Source organism: Achroia grisella, unplaced genomic scaffold (assembly GCF_030625045.1).
Source record: "Achroia grisella isolate CSIRO2021 unplaced genomic scaffold, CSIRO_AGI_Agris_v1 utg452, whole genome shotgun sequence".
NCBI classification, from domain to species: domain Eukaryota; kingdom Metazoa; phylum Arthropoda; class Insecta; order Lepidoptera; family Pyralidae; genus Achroia; species Achroia grisella.
The window spans coordinates 1,493,873-1,517,717 of NW_026712864.1; the positions used below are offsets into that span (position 1 = coordinate 1,493,873).

At 29.2% G+C, this 23,845-nt stretch overlaps 2 protein-coding genes across 4 annotated transcripts in view; one reads left to right on the forward strand and one right to left on the reverse strand.

The window, feature by feature from the left end:
* LOC131845099 (cilia- and flagella-associated protein 299-like) overlaps positions 1–23,845 on the forward strand; it is a 251,121-nt gene that overhangs the window by 6,851 nt on the left and 220,425 nt on the right. For 2 of the 3 annotated variants that reach the window (XM_059194126.1, XM_059194125.1), the window contains exon 5: positions 7,622–7,690. In XM_059194126.1, the coding sequence (XP_059050109.1) occupies positions 7,622–7,690 (69 nt within the window). Of the gene's footprint in view, positions 1–7,621; positions 7,691–8,766; positions 8,896–23,845 lie in introns of those variants that run through there. The other variant, XM_059194124.1, reaches the window with a different exon arrangement.
* LOC131845093 (nitric oxide synthase-like) overlaps positions 1–23,845 on the reverse strand; it is a 34,847-nt gene that overhangs the window by 3,217 nt on the left and 7,785 nt on the right. Inside the window, exons 2-14 of the mRNA XM_059194117.1 lie at positions 12,510–12,646; positions 11,797–11,959; positions 7,580–7,671; positions 6,357–6,501; positions 5,706–5,845; positions 4,474–4,648; positions 3,804–3,985; positions 3,254–3,368; positions 2,267–2,497; positions 1,888–1,992; positions 1,236–1,315; positions 1,040–1,143; positions 67–296 (exon numbers count right to left, since the gene is read on the reverse strand). Of these exons, the coding sequence (XP_059050100.1) occupies positions 67–296; positions 1,040–1,143; positions 1,236–1,315; positions 1,888–1,992; positions 2,267–2,497; positions 3,254–3,368; positions 3,804–3,985; positions 4,474–4,648; positions 5,706–5,845; positions 6,357–6,501; positions 7,580–7,671; positions 11,797–11,959; positions 12,510–12,646 (1,899 nt within the window). The remainder of the gene's footprint in view (positions 1–66; positions 297–1,039; positions 1,144–1,235; positions 1,316–1,887; positions 1,993–2,266; positions 2,498–3,253; positions 3,369–3,803; positions 3,986–4,473; positions 4,649–5,705; positions 5,846–6,356; positions 6,502–7,579; positions 7,672–11,796; positions 11,960–12,509; positions 12,647–23,845) is intronic.

Consider the following 23,845-nt stretch of genomic DNA (forward strand, 5'->3'; position numbering starts at 1 on the left):
AACTAAGCGCCGACCCCAAATAATGGGATAAAGGCAAGGCAATGATGATGATTATAACTAACTTACGTGGAAAATATTTGATGACCAATTTCGAAACTGTTGTTCCTGTCCATACATTTCATCTCCACAGGCCAATTCCAGAATTCTTTCTCCTCCGAGATCACCAAGTATTTTATCTATATTTTTACCAAAGTTACAAAACTTTGGATAGGTACTAGATCCTAGTGCAAACACTGCGAAACACACATTACTGAGTGGCCCTATTTGATCTACTGTTGACGATTCTGCAATACTACCTGACAACAAAATAAAAATGACGTAAGCTGAACATTATGAAATTTATTAAATTAATACACAGTTATATAAAAATAATAAAATAAAATAATACATTTTATTTTATTTTATTTTATTATTTTTTTGGAATCTGACTTTTACCAATATAGCCATGACTTTCAATATATTTCTAAATTAATTCTTAATAATTCCTTGATTGTAACATAGTACAGCAATTACATTCTTAATTTAAACGTGCCAACATTCAATTCTCGATCTCTGCCAAATCTCAAGCTGTTTGGCTCTGCAACTATGTGACAGACAGACAGACAGATTGTGTAGTAAAATTGAAGTACACAATTGCTTTAAACGTAGGTTAGGAAGATAATTAACAAAAATACATTAATAGTAAAAATAAAAATTAGAAGGCATATTATATGAAGGACACATGAAAATAATGTAGAAACAAAAACTACAATAAATTAATGATAAGCTCATTAACAATTACTCCGGACCAAAAGAATAACAGAACAAATTCCACTTATTATGAAAGTTTGCAAGCAATTAATAATTTTCTAAATTTACTTTCCATAAGTAGGGAGCCGCTTAAAAGGTTAGCACGAAATAGTCAAACCAACATCAAAGCTTAAAAGCATTGATTCAATTATAACATTTAAACCACTTATGCACGACCATTTTGTGTAACTACATTACTTTGTAGTTACATCTACTAGTTATTTTAAATGAGTTTAAGAGACAGACTTACTTTTATTAGATTCTAAACGTGAAATCTGTTTCTTAAAATCGGTGTTAGGTGCCATTAAACTATTTGTCCTCATTAATGATTTCGGTGTTGGAAGTTTGTAGTTTCTGTAAAAGATGTAAATAATATAGGACTAAAAACGTACAAGATATATAAAGATAGCATCACAACGGCATTAAGCGAATAAATAAATACTTACCCAGAACTAAATACATCATTTGCATCTTCTTGGTTTTTCCTTTCATTATACAACATTTGGAAGAGATGTTTAGCAAAATCCTGTTTAATAAAAATAAGTATTAGTACATTATGTTATCTTATTATAGATATATTAATTATTCTATACATATTAAACTTATTTCTCACATAAGTAAATCGTTATGTCGAGCATACAAACTAATACAACATATAAACATATACTATATATAACAACGAGTAACTATAATATACTATACTATCTCTTATGTAATCATACAGTAGAGCTATTCTGTAAGCATCACTTATGAATCCGAAAGCGTAATCCGTGGTGAGATTGTACATTGGTTTTCTGTAAAACTTGATAGCGACTGCAGTGCCACACGCTCAATAGCGGGATGGAGGTAAACCAGACACTTGATTGATTGAGTGATTTTTTTTAAATATAGACAATCTCGATAACTCTGTAGGAACTTTATATTTGACAGGTTATAAGAGTGCCTTGATTGAAGCGATGAGTGAAATAAGTAGACAAAACGTTTACAGAATAGCAATAGAGGGCCTTATAATTTTAAATTATTTGGCAAATTTATTAATATTAATTCAATATATGTCTATTAAATATAATTGTTAGAATATTGTAAACAAATACCCACCTCTCCATTAGCTGGGGGTTCACCATTGCCAAATGTTGATGTTACAATCAAGACTAGAGTTTCGTGTTCTATAGAAAACACATCGTAATCTGACATGCAATGGACCTGTTAAATGAAATGTTGTATAGTAAACTACTAGTACGATCTAATATATGATCTATTACTATAGTTATAGCGCATGATTAATAAATTTATTATTAAAGCTGGATTGTAAGACTTGCATTATAAATGTTACAAGATAAGTAAAAAGATAAAATTGTAATTATACAAAATATTCAATAAAATGTTCCGTATTTGCATAACTAAATTTGGACAAGATGTACCTTGGTGCCATATTGTTCAAATTAAGTTATTGTTCAAGATATACATATATATGTACCTGCGCATTGAAAGCATGTCCAAATATAGTTCCTAACTCATTGGCATACTGTTCAGATTTGCCCGTTTCGGTAGCGTATAGAATGGTAGCTTTGATGCGCTTAGAGAGAGCTCGGCCAAACAATTTGGAAGTAAACTTCACAGCTCTCGCAATCTGCTTGAAGTGGAATTTTCTATGAACAGTCTTGTTGCCTTCAGTCTTGCTCCATTTGTGTGTCTTCCATGCGGGTTCCTTGAAGCGTATCAGTTTTAGTTAAAAATTATTTCAAATTATGTTAATATAATAATTAATTTTGAAATATTAATAACTGCTTATATAATATTAAGACTTATTTAAAATATGAGTTAATTTACGACTTGCCTATTTCTTGTACCGAAGAAAGAAAGAAAATATTATAAAGAATTTTCATTGACGGAAAATTGTCAACTATATACATACTTCATATTGATTTGATAACACATCATTTAAAAATAGTATTTTTAGGGAAATAGTTGTAAAACATAAACAATGCACATAATTATTTACCTCTACGTCCATGTAATCATTTCAGTTGAAGTAAGTATTTTAGTAGTATTTCATTTTTTTAAAACAGTAAATATGTGTACATTTTATTGAAGAAACGATGAAATTCACAGAAGTATAAAACTGTGTTGCGAATATCCAGTTGAAAACAAGCAACGATTTACTTTGGTATACAATAACAATTATAATAAAAGAATAAAAAAAATTATATATATATGTATAGTATGTTAAGCTCTTTTAAACATTATTTTTATTCTAAAATTCTCGAAGCTATATATATACATATATATATATATATATATATAGCTTCGAGCATACTAGTGCTAACATGTTTAATAGCTTCCTAATATTGCTATGCTCATTAGCTTACTAAAGTGAACTAAAGTGGTCTCCGATCTCGAAATCCGTCGTATTCAATTCAATTTTTTTTACATGTTTTGTACGTTATTATGTATAATAACTTACTTGATAATCGTATGAAGGTCTTATGTTATATAGAGCCATTTCTTGATGAAAAACTGCAGTCAGAGAAGAAGACATTGGAGGTACTATCCAAATCCAGTCAGCAGGACAGCCGCCCCTAAACATTTACAACAATTTTGAGTGTTTTTTTTTTGACAATTTTTTTTTCTCGATTTTTGTTAATATTACTACTCAATATTTTTTTTATAAAATATTAAGTAGTAATCTATCCTATGACGTAATAGTAGTAATATATCCATTACTGACGTTATTATTTTACAAAACATAATATTTCATAATTTCTATATAAAAATTATATCAATTTTGGCAAAGTAAATTTTGCCGTCTGCTTGTATTCCCTATTTTAGCTGCAAAGCAGCTTTGAAGTATTGCAGAATACAGGGCCATGACATTTTCGTCCTACGGTATAGAAACACATTTAGATAGACGATCGATCCCGTACCATGAGATGGGCCGTCAGCTTATTTTCTATTTCAGTTATAAAAAATACAGATATCTCAATCGAAATAACGGTGATTAAAAATAAACAAACCTGCTTCTATTTTCATTGTCCAAATGTTTTATAAATTGTTCAGACGCAGAATGGTGGTCCACTATTGACACATTATCTCTGTGGTAACTGTGGAGTACCGCGATATTTACTTCAACCAGAGCACTGTCCTTCCAAAGGGATACGTATGAATTTGTGTCTAAACCCATTTTTGTTGCTACAGTCTGTGAATAGAAAATATAAAAAGGCACTATTAAATTAAGTTAAATTTTAAACACTTTTGAATGTCTCTTTTCGTTCTTTACAATTGTACACGTGGTATAAACTGAATATTTACTTATTTAGTAACAGCCTCGAAATAATGAGACCTCATAAATATTATTATCACGTTCTATCATTTATATAATGTGTACAACATTTTTTTTTATTCTTTAGTCATATTTAATTCTTTCATTGCAATAAAGTTAAATGGAGAAGTTTGGGCAAATAACCCGGTATTTATTATTTCAATAAAATAATATTTTATAAATTAAAAGATCTTATTAATTTTTGACCAAATCGCCATATATATAGAGAAAAAGGCGAACATACATATATTGACCGAATCTTAAGATCGCCACTAGTGCGTGATAAATAGTCACATCACGTACTAGTTAGTTTTGACAGTAGGTAGCTTACTTTGAATTGTATATAAAACATAAAATAACCGTACCTCAATTATATTTAAGCGGTTAGCATCACTTAAATTGCGACAACCGATCTCTGTACCCATGTACCAGCCATTAAAAGCCGTCCCTGTGAATTCGAGACCTCCACAGTCCAGTCTCATATTGGAAACGGCAGGCAGTGCATACCACCGTAAGCCCAGTTCTTTGAACCAGTCAAATCTACAAAAAAAAAAAAACAGTTTTAACGATAGTAAAAAAAAACAAAAAATATTTTTCATGTAAACAAAAATGGCGGATATTGTACAAAATTAATACGAGGACATTCGATACAAAATCGATTAAAACTAAAAAAATCACAATATAAAAAATATACAGTATTCCGAGTTTTCTATATTTTCAATTCGTTTGAAAAACTACTCTAAAAAGTCAATTAAAAAAGCTAAGGAATAAAATGGTAAATGTTTTGGAATTCATTGACCATCTCAGAATCATGTCAAAAATTAATGAACATGGGTAGTTTTCATTGTAATATTAGACAGTCCAATTATCTGACATAATAAAAAATACCTACAAATTCATATAAGAACCAACAGAACGGATATACTAACAATAATGATATAATACATTGAGGTATTATGTACAAATATACCGAGGACATACCCCATTTAAACTTCTATGTATGTAGAGAAAACAATGAAAAGTATTAATTTGCATTATCTTACATTATTTTCTCGTATTTGTCCAGTGGGTATACATTATTTTATTAATATAGTAATCAATTTTATATCTCTAACAAATTAAATACCTTCATTAGCATATCCGGAGTATATTACGGCTACAAGGCAATACTTGATTATGTCTCCACTAACAGATTGTACATAATACCTAAATGTATAATAAGTATATAATATACGAGTACTATAAGATAATATTATTTCCGTTATTATACAATTCTATAATTGGTAGAATATAATAAGCTTAAATTTAATAATATTATAAACACGAAGTTTGTGAATGTGGATGTTTGTTACTCTATCACGCAAAAACTATTGAATGGATTTTGATACAACTTTACTGTAATATAGCTTATGCATCAGAATAATATATAGACTATATTTTTTATTGAAATTTAATGCGGGTAAAATCTCGGGCACAACTACTATAACATTAGGTTATTTCCGTTATTATAAAATTCTATAATTAATAGAATAGAATAGTTAATACGATTATAATTCACCTAATATTCGATTTTTGATCTTGTAATTTGTGTATTTACCTCGGATGTTCCATTTTCACTTCCATAATAATTTCCCGGGGAATTTCGAAGTATTCAGGATCTTTGCCATCTGCTGACAGTACTAGAGGCAATATGTCCCATGCAGTACGAGGTGGCTTCCATCCAAGCCTGATGCAAATCTGTACAATGTAAGACGGCCATTCGAGTAAATTGCTGTTAACTTTACATATACAGATTGTTAATATTGTAACTTAACAACTTGTCTATTAATTGTCGATGTAAATGCAATTATATAGAAGTAACATTAAATTAGAAATAGACCCTCGTTCGGACCATGTTTCTAGTAAAGCTAGTTGGGAATAAGTAAAAAAATTAAAGAGATTTCAACCTGATATATACCCATTCAGTATTTATTTTATGATGACTAATAAGTAGACAGACATGAACTCTAAAAACAAATTATATAGCTTTTAAAGCCTAACTTTTAGTATCTTAGCTAATTTATAAAAAAACAAAATTATAATAAATGAATTTGAATTGCAAAATACTTTATTGAAAGTACATGTTAACAAAAGTATGTATATAAGTACATAATAAAAACTTAACCCATTCGTCAAGTTAAGTTGTCTGAATTTGTTTTTATGTTCACTTAATTAGTGTAAAATAATATTAAAGTAATAGTGTACGTACCTCAGTAAATTCAATTCGAGCTGGATCTCCCAACACAGTCTCACCATCTGGCTCCAAATATCCAGCATAGCTGATTAGTTGCGGATTCCATATCCTATAGTCATGCTTGCCGTCTGTACGTTGCGGGAATATTGTTATTGCTGACCTAAATTTAATTAAAAACATTATTATAATGATTGCAGTCATGGAACGCAGATGTCTCCGTTTTAATTTCAGAATAAAGACCATTTTCTTAAATGTTATTATTATTAAGAGTAACTTTAAAGCGTCTATGGAAGGCGCCATTTGGCACTCGATCTGTCGGAGTATCGGATTAAAATCGAAGTTCTCTACGTACAAATATTCAAATTAGCGATATTACAATGAGATGAGGCGATCTGAATCAACATCAATATATAAGTCCAACTATGTCCGACATATACCGTCAGATATTGAATATGAACGCGATTGGGAAAAAAAGGGAGAAGAAGATCAAAGAATGTCTATTCTTTGCTCTTCTTTTCCCGGGCTGATAGGAATAAAATTGTAGAATTGGGAATATAATCCTTTTGGTAGTCGGTTGTTATAACGATCAGTAAGTTAAATTGTGTATTGATGCTAGGTAAATAATGATACGAATTAAGTATTTAAATTGTATTCAAATTAGATGAGACGTTTTAGTCAGATTGAGTACTTAAATAACATGCAAACACTTTTACAGACCTCCAAATCTTATTAGTGGAATAAACATTTAAAAAGACAACATGATTCATATGCAGGCATTTACAGATACAATGATATGGACTTTAAGTTTTTCGTTGTGAAACTTTTTACTTTTTGCTAACAAAGTCTAAAATATTTTTATATTTTTTAATTCGTGTACCCGACGATTAACTATATTAATAATGTAACAACATAAACACAAATTTAATTCTCTTTTATAAGATGTATCTTTTTTCGCGAGATATTAGTGGAGTTTGTAACAAAATTATCTTCGTCTAAACCTCATTTAGATCCTGACTACAGTTGAAACGTCTGCTTAATATGACATTAGAAACGTGGGATGTACTTATTATTGGATTCTGACTTGGAATATTATTAAAACTAATAAAAAATGCAGTTAATTATGGAATTTTTTGGTCCTCTGCAAATTTAAAATAAGCTATAAATACAAAATAATAAATTAAAAGATTCTGAATAATAAATATTTACCCTGACTTTTAACGTCGAATCTAAGTTCTTACCTTATATTTCCTTTATTTGTGGCGTATTTAATGTGATTACAGAGAGCTTCAAACATTCCACTGGCAGTTGTTACTTCTCTGCAATCGAATATCTAAAAAGAGGAATAAAATGTGAGTGTATTCATTCTATTACTAACATATTAAAAACTTCGGTGGCACACCGCTTTAGTTCCGATTGTCGCGGGTTCGATACCTCGCACGATGCAAACATTTGTATTCATAGGTATAATTGTTCGTATTGGTCATAGTGTTTTCTATGTATATTATGTCCTAACATGAATTCTTTCACTCAAATTCATTTTACGAGATAATGGTTTTTGCTTCATTTTATTATGACCGGCCGCGCGTCGGCTCGATACCAACAATCTTTAGGCTTCTATATATGTATATTATGTATTTAAAAAATATATGAGTATTTGTATCAGTTGTGTAGTATATTAAGTTAGCTAAATAGGCTAAATATATGCCTAATACAAATACATTATGGTATAGGCTTAATGCCATCCCGTTTATATCTCGTTATAAAGTTGGTAAATTTAGCTTTGCAGCCCTAATTAAAAGTTATATGTGACTCTTTGCGGTAAGAAATATCCTAAACAAGTTTAAAATACTCGTTATCCACTGATTGACGAGCTAGGAGATAGGTATTTCGTAGATGTATCTTAGTAAGTTTAGTAGAAAAGGAATAAAATCAACACACACTTATTACAGGAATTATTTAAGTATTCATTTAATTTCCGTTCCGTTCATTTTTTCCTATTTAAGGTATTTTCCTTAGATTTGGTTAATCATTTACATTTACAGTTTCACTTTTAAATAAGGTTAGTAATAGATTTTTATTTTTTATTTCTATACTATAAGAATTCATTAAAACTTCTTATTACTGGTCACCGATCATTGTCTACTATTACGAGTACTAGAAGTATTGACCTACTTAATACCATGCAAGCTAAGTGCCTTATTCTAATATAGCCTTATATTTGAATGTAGTATTACGACATATATTTAGTTATTTCTTATACTTTAAGTATATACTGCAATTTATATGACATGAAAGAAAATATCAACTTTATTTATTGACGTTATGGTAGTAAATTCTATCAGATAATTTAAGAACTGACTATTTAGTAATAGTTATGTTTGGAATATTTTTTGTGCCATTATATACCAATTGCAATTTATACCAGATGTTCACATGCTCGTGCATTCCGCAGAAGCTTCATCATTAAAACAAAAAAGAAGAGACATTGGTCATCAAATGCGTAAGAAAAAATTAAAGTATAATACAACTCAATGCTGATGGTAATAAAGCAAAGCGTTTTTCTGCTAAGTAGTGGATTATAGGACTATCCCACAAGTCACACATGCCAAAAATTAAATAAACCCTTCACCCTTTAGCGGTTCGTAGCCGTTTGTGCGTCGACTTTTGATAGGTCAACAGTTGCGTAAACTTTCTGTATGTAGTGTAATTTTACATTTACTAGCCTCAATACCTACGACTTCCATGCCCGTCTGCGTAATTGGGGCTTGTTGATTGTGGTAACCCTCACCTTTACGAATATATACGTATATATTGCTAAATATTTTATCCTTAAAGTAAAGCAACTGAGAAGTAACCTAATTATAGAAATACACTATATCTCCAAGTAAACTATTCTTATTCTGTTTCATTCTGTTACCCTTCATCCCTTTTAGCTTGTTACTAACTGCGTATTGCATAATTCATATTTTTATTTCTTGTGCATTTATATATAATATATATGTAATTAGTATGTGTTAATTATTATTATTATACCTTTATTTTCCTACTTCATTCTGTCTTCTCTCCTATACCCAAAGAAAAAGTTTGCTTATGCGATAAGACCGCATAAGTATCTCATTACTCTAAATTTATGCTCTTTGTAATTTACTTCCGGTGCAATAAAGAATTGCAAAAATACTGCTTACGGAATACACCAACAGAAAACACTTTCCTAGAATTTTACTCTGATAATATAAATGTAAATAATAAAATTTCCATACAAATATTCCGTGTGATGACAGAATAAGAATACAGTATATCAACCACTCAATTTTAATACAAGAGAAGGAAAACTCAGAATTAAACACTATCAGCGCCAGACCACCATGGTAATAGTAGGTTAAATCCTTTTATAAGGAAAGACCCGCGTTCGTCAATTGAATGTCATTAATAATAATCAGTCTATTAAAGATTTTTATAAAATAATACAAATAATGTATCTGTGGTCACGAAAATTGAGTCACGATTAGCTAAATTATATTTCATTAAGTGTTAATAACGCGGAGTTATAAAAAGTGCTAATAATAGGTAGGAGCTAATATTCACACCAGGAATTAAAATTAATTGCATTGCTCCTTTCTATATATCTCAAAACAGGGAAATGTTTTCATCATTTTATAATAAAATAAATTTAATTATAATATTTTCTATTTCTAAGCTAATTAATTTCTGGGACTACTTTTATTATTTGTAATCATTAATTCATAGACCTACTACACAGGTGAAATATGGGGTATAGCAATCCGAAAAGTAATTACTCTACCGCCTCTTGAAACCGAATTACTTTCAACCGAAAAAACAATATTGTAAATAACTTTCAACACCTTCATACAAACAGGCATGGTAACTGAACCAACCGTGGAAATGTGCCATTCAGTTCTGGTTTTATTTTGTGGTTTGGGCAATGCTATTTCATTCAAATATTCTATTTGGCTTTTGGTTTGGCAGAATACGGATAAAACTGAACCATTACCCTTTATGACTAACTCTGTATATACATAGTTGAGAAAACATCCACAAGTTGTCATTTTACGGTAACATTATCAATGATATGTGTCGCGTTGTCGCGATAACAACTTCAGTATACTATGAACTACAGGTAAACAACATAGCATTCGGTGCCTGTAGCATTTGTAAAGTCACAATATTAACACTTTAATACTTTATCACAATGACATTATTGACAACTCAATAATATTTCTACGCATTACCAATTTATTACTGTTTTGACAAGGTACATAGAGGCACGGCATACACTTGAAGTACAATACAATGTGTAGATACTTCATATATACGATTATTTTTGTGATAAAACCCTTTGATGTGCGGTGATTTGCCGACAACGCTTGAAATTGAATACGAGTACAGTCAAAAGATTCACGATAATTATAATAAATTGCTTAGAAGAGATAGTCTTAAAAATCTCACACGTAGTTAAGTTATAACCAGTAAACCTTATTAAATAGGACTTGTATTATTATGCTAAATAACTGATAGACATGGTTCAATATATAGTGTACACAGTTACGGAAGCAAAAGAATACTCATGAGCGCTTTGTTTGTATTTTATAGGATTTAAACTAGTAACCATTCGAAAATAAATGGGTACTTGAAACCTCTGCACCAGCACATCTTGTTAGCCAATTTAATGCGAACCAAATCATGCTCAATTTTCATTCAAAGTTATTAGGTTTTAAAAGAGATTTTAGTTTCTCTGTAACCTTTTTTTTTCCAACAAAAACTACAGCTTCAAACTTTTGACATCTTATTTCGTAAAAGCGCAAACAGCTACGAACACGCAAGTCATTCCGGAGGTATAGCCCCTATTTCAGACAACTGAACCAATCTATTTTAGTGGGAATGCATTTGTCTTCATCTTATCTGTTCATTCATACCGAACCATTAATAAATAAGGATATGTAATGAAAATGAATGGCTAAAAGTAGTACACATAATCAATCCACAAATATATGATATATGACAAGGTTACGATATGGAGTTGACTACAAAATACTATTTGTTCGTTCGTCTATTCAGTTCGTTTTTTCAAGGTAGAAAAAATTATCTATTTATTTCTTATACTTTATTTTTGTATTAGCTTACGTGACTATCAATGACTCCATTTATATTTTATAATATACCTATATACTTGCAGTTCGTTTCATCAGAGTTCAATAGGGCTACTATTATTATTATAATTTATGACTACAACGTTTAAAATTGACATTACCAATTAGATTAAGACTTTGTCAAAGCTACTCGTAACTGGACGAATTGCGCTGCATCTTAGTGTAATAAAACATACATAGACATACCAGATAAGTATGTATACTAATATCTTATTCTCAAGGGAATTATTTTTTGCAAACACAAGCAATAACTAAGGAAGTAAAATTAGGAGTTCTAAATAACTCACTTGCAACTTCTTCCACTGTATCCGACCGATGCATCTGTTAGCATTCCGCCATGCCAACTTAGCTCCGAACACTAATTCTGAAGTTTTCAGCTGGTAGGTTCCTTTTTTATCTAACTCTCGCTTTATTTCCTCCAGCCTTCCCGTATGTGCGGCAGAATTTTCTCTGAAAATTAAAAAGAATACAGTTTTTATTTTAAATAAGTCAATCAGAGAGAAAGCAGTAGGTTTAGGAGGCAGCTATTACCATATGCCAATTTCAAATGTCAACAAAATGTGGGTATATCAGGTATTCGTATTGTTGAGTCTAATAAGACTGACTCATATGTATAGGTATATACCTAATACATATGTGAAGTACAAATAATGTGAATATCACAAATATCATTCTAGACAATAAAAACTATTATCCTCTTTTAAAGTTGCTTGATTTTACTGTTTTTTTTTTGTTGAAATAAATGGTCTGTTTAATGATAATAGTTTATTGTCAGTAGTTTATTGCTAAGCTAATATTAAATAAATATGATAAGTATATATATAGTCATAACACATATTTGGACCATGATCACAAAGTTTGTTTTAGTAATATTAAATTCAAATTATAAATTTTTGACCAATTATTAGATAAGTTGATTATTATTATTTATTTGTATTATATAATCTTTGTTCAAGTACATATTTTTTTAATAATAATTTAATTAATGAATATTATTTACCTTCGTATAGAGGCGTAGTATTGTTTGAGAAACAATTCGGCATCGCTGAACACCTCTTCAACTGTCCTAGGAGTATCCCCACGGTTCGGGATGTCCATTATACTTGACTGGCACACCTTCTCTGAGCATTTTGTATTCTGTGAAAGAATTAATTAATTATTATAATTCACCTATAATATTATCATAAATATCATTCGAAGTATTAAATTTAAATTTCTAATTTTAATTTATTATTATATTAATAATAATGATTCTATATCTATTATTTATACTACTATTTTAGTTTACACAGTATACAATTTTATTTTAGTAATTATATATATTTGAATGTTTTATAGTTTCATACTACGACTTTGATACGACTTCCTATCTATAAATAGTAGGTAAAAGTACCTACTATTTATTCGATAAATAGGATAAGACGAATGAAGTCGTATCAAAGTCGTAGTATGAAACTATAAAACATTCAAATATATATAATTACTAAAAAAAAAAAAAAGTTTCAACAAAATTGCACAAATGGTTTGAGAACGCATATAAACATGCAAAATTATTTATTTATAGATTCAGTTTGATTCATATTCTTCAATTTAATTATCTTTTTAAACTCCAAACGCTTGCAACGATAAATTCGTAAATACTTTATAAATGGAAAACGATTCTTAAGATATACATAGAACAAATAAAATTAATTGATATTTTATTTTCCTTAACAAAGGTACGCCTGTGTACCTGCAACACGAAACTGGGATAAAAACCATTAACGGTAACACCAATTTTGCAACAAAATTCAATATGAAATGTTAAACTCTTAAAAATGTGTGTGAATCATCAAACAAACAAAATTATTAATTAATAATTATACTGCTAGGTCAGACCACTTAAAATATATTTCAATTTTAAAGTATTGTGAAGGTTTACTCAAAACTTAATTAATTACTTAACTTAGTTAAAATTTATATGGGACCACACCATCTTCATATTATTTTAAAAATAATTCCACGTAAAAAGAAATACAGCCAAATAGAAATATTACTGCTTTTTTTAAATTGTTTGAAAAGGAATTTGACGGTGACAAAATTAATATATAGAAATGTATTTCCGTCCTATTTGCCTTGGTCACGGCATCTCTCGTGAAAGGCTGGACTGACTCTTTATACTTCCGACCGATTTCACTAATTATGAAAAAAAAATAAGAAAGTTGAAAATTAGAAACGTTAATATGGTTGGTAAGTTTTCTTTAATGCTGATTATGTGATACGTGTATGATACGCAGAGTCAATATTCATAAGTCAGCTATATCAATAAAATAATGACTTTCTCAATTTTTTGCTCTATTTTTTTCGTATACAAACAATGCGGCAAAAAATTGAGATATCGACTTACTCGATTTTCAGAAAGAGCTAGAGTGATCTTATATTGATAAATATTTATAGTTGTAGAAGCAATAACAATATATGTCTACTACCTTAATAGCTTACTAAAGCGTAAACATAACAGGCTAATATTTTAAGTACCGCGTACCTATCGGCTCAAATAGTAATCTAGTATTTATAACAGAGATGAAACTAGATTAGTCAATTAGAGCTTTATTGCCTATCTAGCAAGTCCTTTGATATTCTGCCAAATGACAGATCGTATCTGAAACGCTTACTGGATACAGATAACGTGTAGATTACTTAATCTATCGTGCTTCTAACATATAACCCGTCTGAACTCTACATGTGGTTATGAATGATAATGTTCATTGAATATTCAGCAAAATCAAAGACTAACAGTCTTTGATTTTGCTGAATTAATTATCAATAATGATTTATATCTTATATATTTTTATACATTAAATTTATTTTTTGCATCTGTCTATTTAGAATATCTATGCAGTAAGCATAGATATTGTGAATAGACAGATGCAAATAACAAATCCGTTGTGTTCTTCTCCTAAGAAACTTCTACTGAACCTTCTCGAATTAATAAGAGAAGAAAATAAGGCAGATTGCTTTTAGTAATAAGGTATTTATTTGTTAAACACATTTTTACAAGATATCAAAAATATACAAAAACTTCTGAAAGAACTAGTACTTACTAGTACAAAATAAACTCTACATGAGTTTTATTTTTATTGTAATTATTATGAGCATCCGAATATTTTTTATAACTTACCAGAATTAAAAACATTATTATTAATATCGCGTATATTCTTGAATTGAAGATCACGCTTTCTAGGCAAATGGTTGTTTAATATATTAATTTGCAATTTACATTCTTGTACATATCTTATTATTTGTTCTACCAGTTGTATCATATGGTATCCCAGGTACAAAACAGAACGCTGATATTTTTTTATCTTAAATAGAAATGATATCTATACATATCATTAAATGGAATAGATATACCGACATATAAATAATTTGAAATAAATAAATAATGAATGCACAATCGTTCATCTACAGCATCATTCATCTCAAAGACTCCGATATAGATCCAAAGATTACCTAACCCACTAACGATGTGTCATAGTAAGTTAAAAGTCACCAAAAATGTTCCTTTAGTTGATGTCATCGTGTACTTTTTTGTTCGTTAATGAATTAAGAATATTTCAATGTGTGTTTAGATCGATAGTGCCATTTCGAGAACGCATGGTGAACTTAAACACTACTGGAATATACATCTAGAATCATTAAACTAATCTATATATATATTTGGTTGGTATTAAATAATATATATATATATATTATTTAATACAAACTAAAATAATTATTGTTATGATTAAAATATTGTATATTTATCTATACTTTTGATCGCACCATATTTCCTAAATAACTTAACAGATTTAGATGCAGTTTGTGTATTGTGGTAGAATTGTACGCGTATGAATCGCGGGCTAAGAATAGTATATAAAAAGGTAATGGTTTAAATGTAAATTACATATGTCTAACGAAATTATGCAAAACAGAAAAGAACATATACGTTATTCACAGGTTTGTTTTTGATGATTTGATCAAATAATTTGGCAGTATTATTAATTTACAGTTACTTAAAATCAAAAATAATTTATTCATGTATGAACGTCAAGCTTTTTGTATTAATATTTTTTTCTGTACCGAGTTTCAAATAAATACTGTATTCATAGCAGTTGCTATGAATACAATTGCAAGCAACGTTGTATGTAATGTTACTATTAGAAGTCGTTACTATTATGTACTCTGTATAAATAGTTTTCTGATAGCCAGAATTTAAACAATAATTAGTAATGTATATTGACCAATTTGCTAGACCTTCACTTGCGGTCAAATCAATATTCTGCCTATTGTATTCAATATAATGTTACACATTGTATTGATATATAACATGGCGATTACAATCATTATATGAGAATATTATGTTCTTATTAGTGATTTAAGCTACATATTTGTTATGTACATAATACGAAACAAAATTTATATACATATCATACGTACATTTTGTGGTTGGTTTATTTATAGTAAAAAAATGTACAGTTATAAATGTAATATTTATAATATTATTACATATAAATAAACTGATTTCCATATACCTATAATGTCAAGTTGTACATAACAATCTCAATGGTATACAGTCATGAGGTACGGTCACCCCCGGTCACGTTGGATTCAAATACTGTCATCGAAATGTAGACATGTCAAGTGTCACGTCCACCACAACATGACACACACACCACCACACATGACAGTTGATGAATCCCATAGGTATATATATATATATATATATATATATATATATATATATATATATATATATATGAAAAAGGTTGTAATGTATGGACTCCATTTTTCGTACTCAGCTTCTTATCTGGGCCGTTGTATGTATAGAGCCGAACTAATAAAGTAACCAGTCAAGCTCCTTCCCAAAACTCAAGCGCAGAACTTTCCTAGTGTCTTCGCAGGCTTCACAGAGCGACCTCACCATTCCGAGGATTTGGTTTCGTTGTGTGGCCACTGCTACGCACTCCAAGGTTACTTTAGCAGCAGTTTCTTCGGCTTCAAAATAGCCCCGACAAAGGGGACTGCCTGTAGCATCGTATACCGTGTATAGTTGTTTTTTAAGGGACAGTGGCCCGTTATTGTACCTATTATTATTATGAGATTTTCCTATTTAGATTCGGTAGGTGTTTTGTCAATCGATGGTTATGAAAAAGGTTAACGTACAACATTTCTAACTGGCAGGATGCATACCCGCATATCTTTTCTTTCTATCTGGACTGATTACATTTGAACTACGATTGCAAATATTAATGGAAATATTTTTAAAATTAATGTCCCTATGGTTTAGCACATAACCTTACATCAGGTCGCGGGTTCGATTCTCTGACGATATTAAATACATAATATTGTAGCTTTCCTAAAATAACGTATTATATTATTGCTGTCTTTTGTTTAGTATCCATAGTACAAGCTCTTGTTACCACATAGCCTATATTTTTTTCTATATAATTGTAATTCGTTTTTATTATTAAGGCTTAATATAAAACTTAGATAAGTATGTAGTTTGAGAATATATATGGTAATAGTCCGGTTTCGGTTCTATTTTTACGAGTTTTATTTATCCTGCTTCGTACACATTGATATTTTTCCGGTTCGTCCGCATCTCGCATTCAGTCCATTTTTAAAACACTGGCCAATATTATAATCAAAGTTTTCGTCTACCTAAATATGCACATCGAATGGTAATAAAAAGTGTTTTTCGATAATGAAGCCATTAGAAAACGATAGAAATATGAGCTCATTTCATTTACTTTACTCCAGTTTATATAACTAATATTTAAATTTATCGTTGTTAGTTTGCATTTTTCATTTATTATATATTACAACAGCACATTTTCAAGCGTTGCATTATAAAATAAACATTCTTGTCATTGTCATTATCGACCTTATCTAAGCGCAGTAAAAGCTTTTTGTCATAATTTCGTTGACACAACGCGTCGCACTCCCCCATGTACATATGACCGCATGCGATAAGACCAATTAACGTGGAAACTCCATAATTTATGAGAAACACGCGCATTTTACATGTTATCACAAGTACATATAGCTATAGATATTTATAATAAGAAATATTTTAAAATAGAACGTGATTATTATAAAGTCTGAATATTCTGATGATTATACAGTACTTTTGTCAAATTCTTTATGTTGTATATATGTAGTTATGACTGTAGAGTAACAATTACTACAATTGTTACTCTACAGTCATAACTACATAATATAATATAATACAGATAATTTATATATTGTTCTGTATATCGCCTATATATCAGGTATATGCACCGACTCTCATATCACATCATCAAATAAAATTAATTTGAAATATCATTGAGATCAATCAACCAATACTGTATCTATTTACTAATGTATTTCAGTATTCGTTGAATAAGTTACTTAAATCTGAAATGTCAATGTTGTACAGGACAAAATGAGCAAATTATTTTTTAAGATATGTGAATGATTTCACTAATAAAATTTTATGAAATTTTTGTTATATAATACAGTAGTTAGTACTCATGTACTTGTTGCCTGTACCACCTATTATATGAAGATAAACAAAACTAAACAATATTTTTTTTTGTAACAATAATCCATAATAAAGTTTTTTGTATTAAATTGTATAAAATAAATCAAGATTAGGTACATTCTAGAAAAAATAATAAAATCACGGAAAAAAGACTTTAATTGCTACAATAATTGCATTAAACTATGTGTTCGTCAATTCCTTTAACTGAAGCAAACGGTTCAGCCCCCGAGGTCAGTGCCTCCTATCATTGTGATCTAATTTGAAGCCCGAATCGCCTGGGGTTTTCTGAGAACACTCAAATCCGTATTGAGGTACGTTAGCTGTTTTTATCCCCTCATTTAATTTTATGGAACCATTGTGTTCATGATAGAAGACCAATTGTAAGATCTCGATTAGGAATTTCCCGCATCCGTGTGTAACGGTATTGTCTTGAAAAACTCACATTAAAGTTAGTTACAGCAAGAACATCATATATATACGTATATGATTGTTACCACGATGGTTATCAGTGTTATCACTTAGCATGAAGTGGACCGTAGGGTTGCTTGCTAAATAGTTATTTTTTAAATATGTTTTAACTATTGGAGTATGTTATTATAGAAATAAAAAAAATACTTAAAAACCTGTAGACACCTATGTAATCAAAGAACAAAAACTATGTTAAAAAATGCAGCTAAATCAGATCGCTCAGAATATTATAATTTTCATACAGGACATAAATAAACGAATTGTTAAATTGCAACTTTCATAAAAATATATAGTATGGAACATTTTTAAAAAATCACATAATTTTACAAATATTTTTACAAACATAAACGAATGTCTCTTTTGTAATAATTGTGTGAGACGAGATGCTGCAGTGAATACATCATACTCATATTGAGAAAGACTTTGGGATGAACTCGAAGCAATAGTATATTCCAGTTTATTTACGAACATTTTATTATAGCAAAATGGCATCAGAAAATTTTTAAACAACAATTTATGCCATATATATGTAGTTAGGCATTTTTTGTAGAAGTTCATTAGCACCGGGATCTGAAATGCTTTTAACAGATAATGTTTATTTGATCTATTACCTAACAAAATGCACAATAGTCGTAATCAATAAATTCTCGTTATAATCAATGCTCAGAAATATAATATAAAAAATCAATTATTATCGATATTAATAATAATATATTCTACTTGTTTACTGTACTACAGAATTTAAAAAGTAATTACGTGTACCAAAATACAGATCGAAATAAACATAATGCTTTTTATTGACCTCCTCTAATTTCAAACTTTAAGAAACTCTTGAATAATTCGGGCCCAAAAAGTTTTTACTGCAAATCGCTGAGCCCAAATGCTTCTTTCGAGTATTTTGCATACAAGAATCTAATAAAAAAAATATGTACTCGTATATTATTAATATGTAATATTAATAATTTTTATTTTAATAAAGGTGAATTGATTAAGCAGCTATACATATTTTTTTCTGAATTGATTACAAATATATATTCACATCGATTAATTTACAGAAAAGTGAGATCCAGAACCTTTTTTCTTTCTGCCGTTAAAAAAAAAGTTATGCTATTAAAAAATAAAATATATTTTTATCCTGGTTCATTTACGATCACCGTCTATTAAAAACATGTGCACGTCGTCACTGTTACAATAAGTATCTTTTAAAATTATGTAAAATTCCATCTACATGGTTTTACAGCCAAGTAATCCTGACGTTTCCGATTTCCTATGCACCTTAAGCTTCTAACGATAACAGTGAATTACTTACGAAGAAAAAAGTAAGGCAAATAGGAAACTGAACATTCCGGTGTCTTTACGCATAATAAAATCGTAAAACTACTTTGCTTACATTTTTTATACAAAGAATTTTTTATAAAAAGGTTTTTTTTATGTGACTGGAATGGATAAAAGGATGGTAGCCACCTGATGGGATTCAAAAATGGCAATGAATTTAGGTATTCTTTGAAATCCAAGTGGAGCTTCATTGTTGTTCTTAATTTAAATTAGGCTGTAAGCTTGTTTTCCGTTGTAGTTACATAAAGAACTAAAATCAGTTTTTGTATCAACATAAAAATCTTTTATTTTATTTATTTAAGATTAGTTGCTCACCACACTTACAGTTAGTCTAAAGCTTGTTAAATACAATGACTGAACGTAGCTCAGCAAACTTAACTCTACATCATCAGATGGCACAGTAAATTGAATTCCCAATTTTGCAAGTCCATTTGCCCACAGTTTTAGTACAACTGCAAACTTTGTTAAATGTCATTCTGAACTTGATTTCCGTAATTATAGTGACCTACGAACTAAACAACACTGCATCCAATTATTTAATATTTATTTGTTTATTCATAAAAATAATACATTAAATATATATTAAGAAATAAGATATGATGAACACTTTTGTTGCGTCCAATCGCCTACTATATGTAAACATTACATTACTGAAGTTGCAACTAACTGATGATGCTTAGTTATTATGTAAGTACTTATTAAGTAACTTACTAATATCTTTATTGATTAACATCCAATTACTGTAATTAATAAATTTTCTCTATTTCTATTTGCTTATTTCTCAATGTTTATGAGTTTCCTATCCAGTGTATCGCAAGAAAAATAAATATATGTTTTAAAAATAGAACGATGAATAAAACGACGAGTGCCTCTCAGCAAGGTATTTTACTATTATTTAAATTTTATTAATTATTTAACACAAATTAATATTATAGTTACTTCAGCTATTTATTTTACTAACTATACCTTACTAATCAACTTCCTTGAAAGAAATTGGAGAGTCTAGTTTTCGATGCACTTAATGTAATTAATCTCTTTTGAAGAGGTTGTTATCTGATTTTCACTGCATTTATTTATTTTAAGACGTAGTTCCCGATGTAATCTTGCTCTTATACTAATTAACACTAAAACCTTACTAAGATATTTTGAAAAATGCAGTGACTTACATTTATGACCAAAATTTTAAAATAATGATAATACAGTTTATATGGTATTTAAGTTCGGAGTTTTATATACATATATTAGAAATTTGTATACTACCACACACAGTATTACTTAACATGAATAGTTTATTAGTTAAACTGTAAGTTTCCATATAATTAGATCTGTTTATCTACTTTTCCTAAACTATTATTAGATATTTATTTCCTGACAAATTTCTTCCTTTTAGTAATGTAAGTAAACAATCTATTAATAATGCCATAAAAGAACGAAAGAGGCTAGCAAATAAGTCTAATAATACTTTTTGGAAGAATACAAAATAAATATTTTTATGTTCATTCTGTATATAAAATAAATATATTTTATTTGGTTAAAACGAAGCGAAAACAAGTTTTCTTAAAATATAATTATCTATAAATGTTATCATATGAATATCATTAAAATCATTATGGGAACTTGAATTTGCATATCTAAATATTTTGTTTAATTATGTAAATGACTGCCTATATACTCACAAAATGGCTAGGGCTCGGACCTACCGTGGATTTTTAAATCTTGCCTAACTAACTTGGTTATTTCAAGGTGCTCGCTTAACTCTTATAATGGTTGAGGAATGTTTTCAACTTGTAATATTTTTGGGTATGCACTATGATCTCCTTCCAATATTTAAGTGTTGGGAGAAAAAGTAATTTTTCAGTTTCTGAAATAGTGTGCTTTTGTGTCGATATAAGCAAAAACAAATTATTGCTTTTAATAACATACTCTTTTTTATTCTCATGGGCTTAATATTTTTACGTTACTTAACAACCACTCAACAAAAAAGACAAAGAAAAATAGATCTATAATTTAAAATTTATATTCACAATCGGTTAAAATAGACTATCCTCTATAGTCAAAAGCAAATTTGTTTTACCACATGTGTTGTCATCAAGATAGACTGTGAAAAGGCGTATAATATCTCAGTACTATGCTAAACAGCTTCCTTTGCAAGCTATGTTTTGTATAAAGAGTAAAATATATAAGGCAGTGAAATTACAGGATATAAGGAATGGCATCTTTGTCGTCGATGAATACACGAATAGAATCAAGAGCGTCATATCATAACGTGATGTCTGTAGTTCATGTATATGTATAGGCGACGCTCGGTTACCACTTACCATCTGTGGGACTCACAGCTTGTATACAACTTCAATTGTTTAAATTAAGGTTGATTGAATCTCGTGTCTTTTACATTTATCTCCGATATCTTCTTTGTTTATATATCTAATTTTAATGTTATATATAAAATTCTTGTGTCACAAACACAGTTACACTTCTCCGAAACAGCTTTACCGATGATTATGAAGTTTTATGTGCATATTCAATAGGTTTGACAATTGACTATACCCCTAAGTGATAAGGGTTGTCCACTCCTCACATTTATTTTTTTATATTTTGGGTAAAACTTTTACTTTTTATGTAATAACATTAAACGTATGTGTGTTTAGAGCTCTAATTTTCACCCTTCAACTAACCTCTATTTTTTAATAGCGATTTAAATTTATAAAACAACAGTGCGTTATCTGCTAGTAATTATCTAAAATTAACCAGTACGTACATATAAAATTCATTGCTTCAGCAGTATTATTTCAAAGGTGGTTCAAAGGTACTTTGAATCGCTTTACATAACTGACAAAATAACCTCCAAACTTTATAAATTGACATTAGCATATCTGAGTATAAGTTTGTGAATGAGTTGGTAGTGGTTTACCAACATCAACATCTTTAATGGGAATTTACCTGTACCGTGGGATAAATTTGGGCATTCAAATAATCCATGTCAAGGTGGAGAACAGGTACACAATTGTATATAATATAGGTAATTTGGAAACAGACAATGGCGAAAAATATTAGATCAAAATAGTTGGCTCTGCTATTATATAAAGGTATTACTATAATAATGCCTTTATATAATAGTAAAATTATTACATATAATAAAATAATAACTAAAGTAAATTTTCTTGGATCAGCAAACATGACATTTGATTTTATCGCTTATACCTAAGTCTGGCAGAAATCATAATAAAAAATATTTTCCGTTATAGCTTTAAAACGTTTAGTAAATGCAGTTAAACTGCAGGTTTTTTATGAGAATTTACTGCTACAATTCTTTTAATACTCATAAATTACTGTGAGTATTACCTCATAAGAAAATGCTTTAGCCTATTATTATGATTCCACCTGCGAACTTTATTGTAGAACAAATTTCCATATTCTCTTGAACTAGTAAGAAATAACTGAGAAAACAACGCAGAAAATATCTTTTTCTGTATACAGTATCCTGGGCATAAAAAAATCATGGATATTTTACATAAACTAAATACAATAAAAGCTTTGTAATCTGTAGTATGTACATATGGGTTATCTGTAATACATTTGTAAATGTAGGTGTTAAAAGCTGTTATCATAGCAACTATGTTTAAATAAATATCCGGGACCAGCGGTATTGCTTGCACGAAGCACGATGTTAAATTTATATCATATTCACGTTATCAAATATTAAAAATAATATTCAATTATTATGAATTGCAACGAGCATTTGGATGCTGTAAAAATAATTATTACTTTCTCTTGTAAAAGCAAGTACGTATTGTAATGTGTAAGTACGCAAAATTATGTACACATAATTTTTAATTAAGACATTTATCATTATAGAGCATTCGTTAATTGATTGCTAAATTTGGCTGTTGCTTGTCCACCATTATTTTTATAAATTTCGTATTATTTATAGTATTTTGACATCTGTTTTTATATGGTACTTTTGACTTTTTCTGTGTGAACTCTTT